The sequence below is a fragment of the Callionymus lyra genome, chromosome 1 (genome assembly GCF_982586985.1).
Source record: "Callionymus lyra chromosome 1, fCalLyr1.hap1.1, whole genome shotgun sequence".
Lineage (NCBI taxonomy): Eukaryota > Metazoa > Chordata > Actinopteri > Syngnathiformes > Callionymidae > Callionymus > Callionymus lyra.
The window spans coordinates 12,765,034-12,776,594 of NC_141818.1; the positions used below are offsets into that span (position 1 = coordinate 12,765,034).

An 11,561-nucleotide genomic window follows, 5' to 3' on the forward strand; every position below is an offset into this window, starting at 1 on the left:
AAATATAGTGGGAAAAGTAATGTTGCGTTGTAACCACAAGGTGGTGCTAATGCACCGGGCTGTACATCTGAACACAAAGAAGATGAAGGTTCGTTTTAAACATCAAGAAAAACAACTCTTTTAACTGTCTTCCAGTGGTGAGTTGATGTCTGTCTGTGAGTCTTGTGACTTTGTCAAACCTCAGACCGAACATCCAATTTTCCACCTACTGAGGTCCTTTAACCTCTGAAGAAGCATCAGACATGGCCTGCAAGACTCATGATGCATTCAGGGGGAGCAGTTTTTACGACTATGGTCAGTCAGAGCAAAAAACCTGTTGTCAAGGCCGGGTTAGTAAAAGTGATGGTCATGCTCTGACTTTACAGAGGAATTCTAATACACTGAAATGACAGAAGGGCAACACGGTGTGAACCCGAGGTGCTGGAAAAAAAAGATCCATCTCTAACACTTGCAACTGCTGCTGATGATATAAAGTTTAATCTCTAACTATGATGACGGAGAAAGGATTGAAGCTACATCTGGAGAGACACAAGGCAGAGGAGAATTCATTTCATTTTCATGATGGTAATTGTTGGTTGTTTTTGTTTTGCATTATTTAGTTTGGATAATTATTTTACCAATGTTCAATGATTCCTAATTTTTTATTTGTTAATGCCACTTTAACAATTTCACAGGTTTGGACGAAATCTAATACATTTAATTGTTTTTCTAGTTTAATTAAAAATAATTTTGGCTAATTCTTTTGGCTAATATAATCTGTGGCATTTGTCGACGGGTCATGAAGTTCATTGTTTTTATTTTAGCATAATCTGACCTAGTTTATTTTACTTATATATATTTTTACAGATCCTAAATTTCCATATTTTCAGAAATTTTTCTTTAATGTTTTTTTGTCAGGTATATATCTATTTTTTTGTTTCTACATTTTATTATTTATTTATTTATTTATTGGCTTTGCAATCAGAGAGAAAAGGCATGTTCTAAAGTTCTAAAACTACAGATTTTGATATTTCAGGATTTGTTTATTTGTATTTAGATTAAGGTCTTTACTGACTCCAAGATTTCAAACTTTGATTTAATTTCCCTCACATTTCTTGTATATTTTTTTTGCGTTTATTTTGTTTTTTCCGCGTATCATTTCTTCATTTTTTTTGTTTTTCATTCAATTTTCTGTTACAATGTGTTATATTAATAACATGATTCATAATTTTTTTTCTTCTTACCTTTTTGCTTTTTTATTTCTGAGACACTGCCAGACTTCTGTGATGGATTTTTTTTTAACTATTACCAGTAAAAATGCAAAGAATCCCATAAGGAGGGAAGCAAAGGCAGTTCTGTTTTACAAGCGTGCCTGGAAACTTGGATGTGAAAATGAAATAGGCCCATAAATAAAAATAATATTGTAGTTCTGGCAACACAAACAAACCCCAATTATATCTGGACAAGAAATCCCTTCCTTTTCTTCAAATGATTTCTGAAAAGAGCAGAGTTTGGCATCGCTGGGCGGCTCCACATTTACATATCTTAACAATTTTGCCAAAGTATTGACCAAAACCTGACCTCATTCCCATGCAGTTGAACAAACACTTTGTCACAGATCTCTTTGTCTGATGCCGCGGCGAGCTGCCAGCGCTGAAGAGAAAACCTCAAGGAACATGTAACTCACTTTGGAATCTTCTCCTGCCAGATATGCGACTAAAACCTCCAATTACTTGATGACAAATTCCGACTGAAACTTTCAGTCTATCAACGAAATACGAACAGTAAAAGAAGAGAAAACTTTCATCACATCGGTTGCAATGTTTATTTGAATGAATTTCCAGACAACAAAACTCTAATGCACAAAAGATGGTTTAAACAAAGTGCCCTGCTCTATGTGACGAAAGTCGTTTCCCCTGGAATTTAAAAAGATGTTATGGTAGAAAAACTGGTCGACAATGATCAAGATCTTCAAATTCAAAAGAGCTATGATTCTAAAAAATAATTGTATCATGAAATTCTTGACAAAAAAACGTTAATTTTATGTCAATGTTATGCGTGTGTTTTTATGTGTGTGCAAGGATACGCCATGGCGTCGGCTTTGTAAACTCTATTATCTCTACAAAAGGATTCATAAAAAAAAACGTACAAAAAATATTTTTGTCAGAAACAAACAGATTAAAAAAAAAACATGTTTCTTTCTTGGTGGAGTTGGTCACAGTCTGAAATGAGTTACATTCATATATCTGTTAAGCAGTACATTTTGAGTTTTGATTCCATTATTCGTGTCGTATTTACTCCTGAAATACTGCCTTAAATGACAGCCGTCCTTTGACTCTCTTCGCGTTATTTCTTAAAAAGCAAATTCTACTTGAATCGATGTTGTTAAAAGAGGTTATCACAGTTTTGAGGAGAGTAAGCTGCTAAGCTAAGACTTTGACTCTTGCATTATCGAAGACATTGCTGCTCTTTGGTGGTTACGACTCGATGCACTTGAACATCTCACTGGTCGGCTTTGAAGCAGTAGACGCCGTACGCCTTGTGGTTCTTGTCCGGGAAGGCGACGAAGCGCACCGCCGTCTCCAGCGGGCTGCAGTTCTTGCGGGACCTGGAGATGGGGTAGCGGATGCTTCCGTCGTGGAGCCAGCCGGCGTCGCAGCGGTCGTAGCCCTCCAGCTTCCACGCGCTGTAAATGTGGCCCACTTTGGCGATCTCGGCGTCGTCGTCGATGCACGCCTGCACCGCCTCGTCGTAGGTGAGTCGTTCGGGCTGCACGAGCCAGTAGAAACGTCCTTTAGGGGAAATAAAATCTGTTAAAGTAGCACTAGTAGTAGACAGGTTGATCAGGAGGGCTGGCTTTGTGGTTGGAATGAAGCTGGACTCACTGGTGACAGTTGCTGAGAGGAGATCATTGAACAAACTACTGTCCATCATGGATGATGACAGTCATCCTCTGAACACTGTCATCAGTGAGCAGAGAAGCAGAATGAGTGCACGAATGCTCCTTCCCAGGTGCAAAACAAATAGACTCAGGGACTCATTCATTCCTCGGGCTATTAAATTGTACAATTCTGAGTTCGGGGGCAGGAGTGGAGTGAAAGTATCTGAATGTTCTGTTCTATGTTAGTCTTTGTATCCTTTTTCTTTGTTGTTTTTCTTTGACCTATGTTCTTTATCTTTATCTTTAGACTTAGATTGTGTCATCTTGTTCTTTCTCTTTATGTTCTTCTTATTATTTTATTTTTTATTTATTATTTTTTATTGTTTATGAAAAATTGCTGGCTATTGGAAAAAAACAATTTCCCGAAGGAGACCTCCTGAGGGATCAATAAAGTTTTACCTTACCTTACCTTACCTTACTATTGGACAATTAAATACATTTGTTTCTATTTTCCTTCTACTGTTTTAACAGTTTAAAAGCAAAAGTTTTAAGCTTCCTCTACACCCAGGCCTCGACCCAAGTGTATTTGGCTCAAAAATCTGTTCTCTAAATGCAAGACAAAACAGGCTTTGGCCCTGATTTTTGGCCCCCCCTGAGATGCTGTAGTTGGGCCAAGGCCCGTCACGGCGGGGTGTAAATCCTGCTGCGAGAAAAAAGCCTCGAGGCATTCACTGCCCCGTCAGTAAGAAGACATGACATAAACGTCTAGAGCCCTGACACCCCCAGTCAGCCTGTGAGTTTGGTTTTCAAAAACAGAGATTTTTGGCTCCTGTTGGGTCTTTTTTGCTCTTCAGGGAAGATTCAAAAGGTATTCTTCAGCAATGACGGAAATGAATGAAAGCGCCGTCTCCAATGCACCGATGGACAGTTTGATTACGTGGCAAAGTTTAATATCTAAGAGAGCCGTTCAAAAAACAGCCAGTGATTTCTATTCTACTCATTTTACCAATATGATTATCGTCGTAGCATTTGTCGTAGCATTATTGATTTGATAGCTATTTTAGCATTTTACATTTTCGTGAAGAGTTATGAAGTTCAGAACTCACTTAAACAACTCAAAGTACTTGCAAGAAATAAGGGAAGCTTTAGAAAGCAACCAATCCTTCAAGTTATTTGTGGATCCAGATGTTAGTTCGCATCATCTCATTGAAAATACCTTCATAGCCGTTTCGCTAACAAACTAAAAATAACTAATAATTAATATAACTCACCCTTCAAAGCCGATGCGAAGCAGAACACATCAAAGCGGTTCATCTTGTTACGCCTGCCGTAGGACCTGAGGCCGGGGCCGCTGTTGGTGCCACCACAGGCAGGTCTGGGCTTGGTGATCGGGTACTGGACGGTGCCGTCGTCCAACCATCCGGCGTTGCACCAGTCCAGGCCGTTCCTCCAGGCCTCCAGCAGCTGGTCGTGAGTGGCCACGGTAGCACCCTGCTCCCGGCACGCCTGCGCCGCCTCTTGGAAGTTCAGATTGTAGCGCCCGGTGTTGGGAGAGTAAGGAAATACAACACCTGTGAGAGAAGAAAGGCACTTAATTAAGTAAATTTCTTCAGTAATGTAAGCAACTTTAACCCTACAAAAACAGAAGGATATTTTTTAAATGATCAATTGATTATTCCCGGAAAAGACACTTATTCAAAACACCTCCTTCAATAAAGGGTTTAAGCATTCTCTAACCTAGGGCTGGGTATCAAACTCTTGCACTGACCAAAATACTTTTATATTTTTGAGTAATATACTTCGTCTTTAGGAACCCAGTTTCGATACCCATGATCAAAACATGATAAATTGTGGATGCTCTGTAGAAAAACTGATGAAGAAGGTGAAGATCCGTCAGCAAGTATTGTTTTGCACTGGAAATTATTTGTTAATGATTTTTTGGAAATTTACTATTTGAGCTATGTGTTTTTTTCTGTTGTTTTTGGCTTTACTTTTATTTATTTATTTGTTTTTGTTTGTTTTTGAATCGCTGTGCTGTGCATGGCTTGACATATATTGCCTGGGTCCCTGGGATCATCGCGTTTCTTCAATTTACTAGATTGTACTGCTCAGGTTCGCCAACATATTCTGTATTTCGTCTGTTTTATTTTATTTATTTTTTCTGTATGGGATAAAAATGGAACACTTAAAATGTTTACACTGATATTGTAAATGCTCTTTCCTGTTAAATTAAATAAAAAAAGTGTGGAAAAAAGATTTACTATGTTTGACCTCATTTTCTGTCTGTTAGAAAAAAAATAGTTAAAATAATTGATATTGGAAAAAAGTGTAGTTCAGGAACCGATATCGGAGTGAAGGGATTGAAATCAATACCAGTATCGATACCGAGCTCTACTTCAACCTCCACTGAGATTCTTTCTTCCAACATTTGGACACGTAGCAGAAGTATGAGGTGAAATTACCGTCCATGGTCGCGCCTTCAACTTCGACAGTGATCTCTTGGATGGTGTCCACCATCCCGTTGATGACCTCACACCGGTACACGCCCTGGTCCTCCTTGGCGATGTTTGCGATGACCAACGAAGCGTCGTCGTGGCCGCTCTCCTGCAGGAAGACGCGGTTCTCGAAGCTTCCGTAGGTCTTCCTGTGGAACCCCATGGACAGCAGGACGTCCTCGTTCAGGGCTTCGTCCTCTGCTACCTTTGTCCATTTCACGCGGATTCCGACGTGGGCGAAGGAGTCGGAGTCCGAGTGCACCAGATAGCAGGGGAGGGTGGTGTTGGCGCCGAGCTCAGCCAAAACCTTGACTGTAGAGAAAAGATTGCCGGAGTTAGCCAAGTACCTACTAGTGCCTACTGCGAAGGGAAATTTCACACGTCCCACAACTTCTGTCTTGACACTTATTGTAACTTCAACAGTTTTGCGTTGGTCAAAAACAAATACTAAAGTTATTGTCATCATAAAAAGTTTGTTCAAAAGTCCCAGTTTCCCTCTCTTTGATTCAGTCAAACTAGACTGAATAATGTAGACAAAAAAATCTAACTAGAACCAACAAATCCCCCCAGTCAGTTCCTCAGTTGGGCAGAGGCCAACATTAAACTCCAAACAGCAGGTCTTTTGTGTCTCGACATGAGTTCCCACAATCTACATGACCTCCATACGTAGACCGCACAGGGTTTGCTTAGTTAAGACGACCCGGAGCAGCGAGGGCTGGCAATAATAGGCACCAGATGCACGGATGTACACAACCTCTGACCCCCTCTCACCACTGGTTCAGCTATAGACAATGAGCCTTTATGAGCCTATGCATTTAAACACCTTAACCATCACATCCTGACACATCTCATAACTATAATTCTCAGCGTGTAGAACACTTATATTAACATATAATACAAGAAATAATTGATAAAAGTTTCTGATGCCTTGAAATAAATACTTCCTTAATAGACCCTTAGCCTTTGACAACCACCAGACTAGTGTTGCACAATTGGTTGAGACGAATTGGTCGATTAAAGATGATTTTTCTATTTCTAATCTCAGACTGACAAGCGTTCCCCAACACCCTCCCCAGCCTGGCGTACGTATGTAGTTTCACAAGCTGTGAAACAGCCTTTTTTCTCTTTTGGGTGCCAGTGCTTACGTCTCGGAAAGCAGTCATGACTTTTATTGAAAGCTTGCCAGCCCGGGTGGTATGGAGTGACATCATCTGCTGACTTTCATAAAAATCTCTACATGGTTTATGGTACACATGTGAGCTGGATGGGACCAGACCCAGATTATTTCAAGGAGGATCACTGAAAACGGCGACTTCACAATAGTCACTACTGTGAAATAAACAATAGAACTTTCTTATTTATTTACTTACTTACTCTGTGACACATACAAAGATAACTTTTTGTTTAAATACCTGCTAATAATCTCTTGTATGTATGGTTTTCTAAAATCCTATACTGGGTTCCATTATGCATTGCAACAGTTAAAGCAGTGATAGATGGTGTTTTTAGGTATTTCAGGTACTTCTCATTAAAGGGTGACCATATTTTACTAAACAGTATTCTTTGAAATGCATTATGTTCTGAAAATACCGATCCAAGGCGGTGTCTGTACAACTAAATATAAGAAGTGCAACTACACTCAAAACTAGCTAAAAGATTACCTGATAAGAAGTGAAACATAATCATTTGTGTAGGGCATTTTTCAGGGCATTTATTTGCTAATAAATGTACTTTTTCTAGGTTTAAGTAGAGTGGAGGATCCTTTGTGGTGCCCAAGCAATCCATTGGTACTGTTCTGTAAAGCTTCTGTGTCCATGTGGTAGAGTATTAATCGTTCCAAAGTACCATTGTTGCCATTCTAGTGTTGCTTTCGACATATCAACAAGCTTCCAAACTAGCTTAACCCTTGTGATATCTCTGGGTCAAGGTGACCCTGTGGCCCAAAAAACAAATGTGTTTTTTTGTATCCATAACAAACTCAGCCACTGCGTATGTATTTCTAGGAGCCAGGTAGGTCGGTCACCTTGACGCAGAGACACCACAAAGGATACAACAAAACACATTTGTTTCCGTGCCTCCAGGTCATCTTGACCCTAAGATAATACAAGGGTTAATGAGTCACAAACAACTATATATTTGTTATAGCCCAAGACTCACTGATTTAGCGTAATTGAGTTGTTTATGGCGGCCATATTTTGTTGTTTCTATTTTAACTGTTAACTGCTCATGTTCATTTATAAAACCATTTTTTTGTTCATAATCAAGACTGTGAACTCATCCATGTTGTATATACATGGATTTTAAACTACTTTTACGGTTGACAGCCTCAACATTATGTTCACAGCTGGTGTTGGTGAGCCTTTGAAAATGAAGATTTACACTTCTTTACATTTCTTTGAGAAAAGCAGCAGGAAATAAAAGCACCTAAATGAAGTGGTGTATCCTAAACCACTACCTCATGTGTCCATTAATGTTTATGGGGGAGCAGCGAAGAAACCCGCCGCAGCATCCTTGAAAGTAATGAGGAATAATCAGCAGTAGCATTCAAGACTTCCTTTAAAGTCATTCCAGACGCCTTCCTGTTCTGGAATGATTTGGTCGACAGACTCGCGTCCCACAGGAGATTGCAACCTGGGCCAGGAGGGGCTCGCCACTCTTGTAAAGCGAACGGCTTGCCATGTGTACTCAGAGTGTGTACTTTGGGAGGTGAAAGGAAGCCTTTTGTCTCCCATGTCTCACCCCCTGAACACATCCTATTTGTTCAAGAGCTCCTGAGGTCAAAGGTAGCGCCCGCTCGTCACATGCGATACATATATTGGTCGTCAGAGTGAGTTTTTAAGTGACATTAATAGGTGCTGAAGTAAATGAAGACATGTGTATTATAATACCAAAAAGTAGTCCACAGCTGCAGCCAGGACCCTCTGACAGTTTATGAGCGAGCTCAACTCTGCCTCACTCAGTAAACTCTGGAGCATCGACAGGTAATTGGAAGCATCTGCATTCTTATAAAAGCGCAGCAGCAACTTTTCCACTATTTTCCCTAAACATGGCTGTTAAATCGTGAGCTCAACAATATGCTGTTTGTTTCGACTTCTGCCAGTGAAGGAGCAACAGTTTAATCCAAATTATTTTTAGATCACCTGATTTTGAAGCCAAGATTTAAAAATATATCTTAATCTGTTTATTTTAAACTAGGATTGTTGAAATAACAGTTAATTTTGTATTAATTAATTCATTTTCTGCCTCTTATTCCCTTATTGGTGTTGCAGCAGGGGCTGAGAGACGGGGGACACCCTGGAAAGAACGCCAGTTTGACACACAAAAGACAAACTACTCACACACACACACTCATACCTACAGACATTTTCCCCAAGTTTTCCAATCAACCACTTATTTTTTTGGACTGTGGGAAGACACCAGAGTACCCGGAGTAAACCCACAAAACACTTAAAAATATTTATAATAAAAATATAAAGCTTTATGATCCTTTAAATTCAGGCAAGGTTTGGCTCACAGGCAAAAAAGAAATAATAATTATGCCATTAAATGACATCCTCCCACTACAAAATTAAAATATTATTGTAATTTATATATTCTGTAAATAAACAGTAAATTAACTGTGTTCAGTTGTTTCATGGTGGCCTAGTAAAGAGTTTTACCACCTTAATTTATTATTTTCATTATTTAACTGCTAGGATTATGAATTGTGTCACACTGGGAAGGGCTGCAGCCTCACAGCAAGAAGATCCTTGCTTCAAATCCAGAACTGGGTTTGGGCATCCATGGCTCTTAACTGGTGTAGCTGGGACAGACCACAAGATAATGAATAAAATAATTAAACTTATATGTCAAGATAAGAGAGGTGGGGTTTTTTCCCAAAGTTAAAATAAAGTGCTCACCAAGTACACAGACTATAAAACACCCTGAGAACACGGTTATGTTTAAAAAGGTTTTCTCTGTATACGGCCACTCCCTGTGAAGTGCTTTACAACATCTCCTGTTTGTGTCAGTGGATTGAAGGAACTAACAGCTGGAAGATACACAGCAAAACTCCACCTACCCACTAACAGCTTCCTGCTGTATGCTGGGAACACACACACACACACACACACACACACACACACACACACACACACACACACACACACACACACACACACACACACACACACACACACACACACACACACACACACACACACACACACACACACACACACACACACACACACACACACACACACACAACCTAACATAAACATCTATTCACTCATTCTATATCATTTCATTACCAAACCTTTTCCACATTAACCTTGACAACCAGACTGTTTCATAGCAACCAAGAAGCCAGGACGTTGGTAACAGACTATTACCTCGCCGTCGTTCTGGCCTTCCCCCCGTCACGTCGGGGTCTCTGTACGTTGGCCTGCTGCTCGTTAATCTTAACTTGGCCGCCGTTGAGCGGTTGACAGTTATTTTGGCCGATTCCCAAAATCACTCCCAGTGCCAGTTAGTGAATACGAGCAGAAACCAAAAAAAAAATAAAAAAATCTCAGCTCTGCAGACTCACATAGTTGAGAGCAGACGCAGTAGCAGAAGCTATTTTGGCTAGTTTGGAAATGAACCATCATCTCTTCATGACTAATATTTCCTCTCCTCCTCCATCCAGCTGGAACATCCTTACTCTCCTTTACTGAGTCAGCAACATTTCTGAAGGTGCATTTTTTTTGTATGAGAGTGAAGAAACATGAGTCGGAAATATTTGGACATTTGTCATGTTTCGAAAACCAACAGTTGTTTCTTCAGTCAGTCGATGAGTAAACCGTTGTACAGTCGGCTGAGGAGGTCAGAGGCCACCCCGGTCGTTCTGTTGGCTGCTAGTTATTGGCAGAGAAAACCTTCTATTACATTCAGGTTTTGACCAAAATGAATGTCAATTTTCAACATGTACTATAGGTGGATGGAAAATAAGGTAAAAGGAAGACAAAATATGACCTTTTTTTATTTATTTATGCAGAATTAAATCACAAAGAACAACTCTATGGTTCTTTTTAGGAGGCTCACACATTCTTTTGACTTAGTAAAGTTGTATTGTATTGTGATTCAAAACATGTTTAACTACTACTAAAACATAAACGACACCTTTAAAAACTAAACTTATATTTAGAGAAATACATATTGCTTCTGTAAATGTAAATGATGGGATTCTTTTTGATTAACCTTTGACAAAATGTTCCTCAGTTGCTTGTCAGATGCAGAGAATATCATGATCATTGAAGTGAAAATCTTACCTTTGAATAGTGGAGGTTGACTGGGCGTCTGGCAGAAGACGCTGCCAGACAAGGTCAGGAGGAAGATGGTGAGCAGAGCAGCCATATTTTCTTATTTCTCTTTTCAATTAAAATTTAGCCAATTTCTGGGGTTAAATCTATTTTTTTAAAGGAGTCCAATTCTTCTAAAGGATGTAGCCTTTCTTTGTGTCCCCCAGTCCCGATGGGTGCTACCAGAAAAGTTGGGCTCCTCAGTGGTCCGCACAAGTGCCTTTTATTGTGGAGACCACTCCCCCACCCCTCAGCCCATCACCATGCACGGCTCTATGGTGTCTCCCCTTTACCACATTATCTCTTCAAACCCCCCCCCCCTGCTTCCACTTCTTTTCTTTTTTTTGGGGAGGTGGTGGGTGGGAGGGGGACCAGGCCTTGTGGTGAAACACTTGGAACTGCCTGGACTATGAAGGGTGTTGAACGTATAGGACTACGGTGGGTGGAGAAGTGAAGAGATATATAACTTCTTGCTTCCCCCATTTACTTTGATTTACTGTTCTTCGACGCACTCTTTCCTCTTTTATAGCCAGCTCTGAATTAAAAGTTATGTTGAAGTTTACAAACAAACTGCAAAAAAAAAATTAGAAAAGTGATGTATCAGCACTTTGCTGGGCGTTTTCGTTTGTCAGCACTATTACGAGTCGTGTTCTGCTTTTGTCTGCAGCATGTGCATACATTAGAGTCCCTCCTCGCCGTTTTACTATAGCCATTCAAAGTTATTTGAAGAGGCTTCCAGGACGCCTTTTTTCCCACTCTAAATTCATCCGATGTCGGACCAGAGGCATCGGCTCAGGGGAGGCGGGCCGTGGATTGTGTTCGAGGTGGGGTCTGTGTGGTCTCCGCTAGAATATTTTCACAGCCGTCCAGTTTGTCTTGGGAAGA

General features: G+C 40.2%; 1 protein-coding gene across 1 annotated transcript; it reads right to left on the reverse strand.

Annotated features, from left to right (window-relative positions):
* Positions 1-1,790: 1,790 nt before the first annotated feature.
* Positions 1,791-10,899, reverse strand: LOC148088104 (hyaluronan and proteoglycan link protein 1-like). The gene is made up of 4 exons (XM_087794391.1): positions 10,647-10,899; positions 5,323-5,667; positions 4,132-4,431; positions 1,791-2,771 (listed from the first exon to the last, which is right to left on the reverse strand). The coding sequence occupies exons 1-4, from the start codon at positions 10,729-10,731 to the stop codon at positions 2,482-2,484; spliced, it is 1,020 nt and encodes a 339-aa protein (XP_087650517.1). The 5' UTR covers positions 10,732-10,899; the 3' UTR covers positions 1,791-2,481.
* Positions 10,900-11,561: the final 662 nt, after the last annotated feature.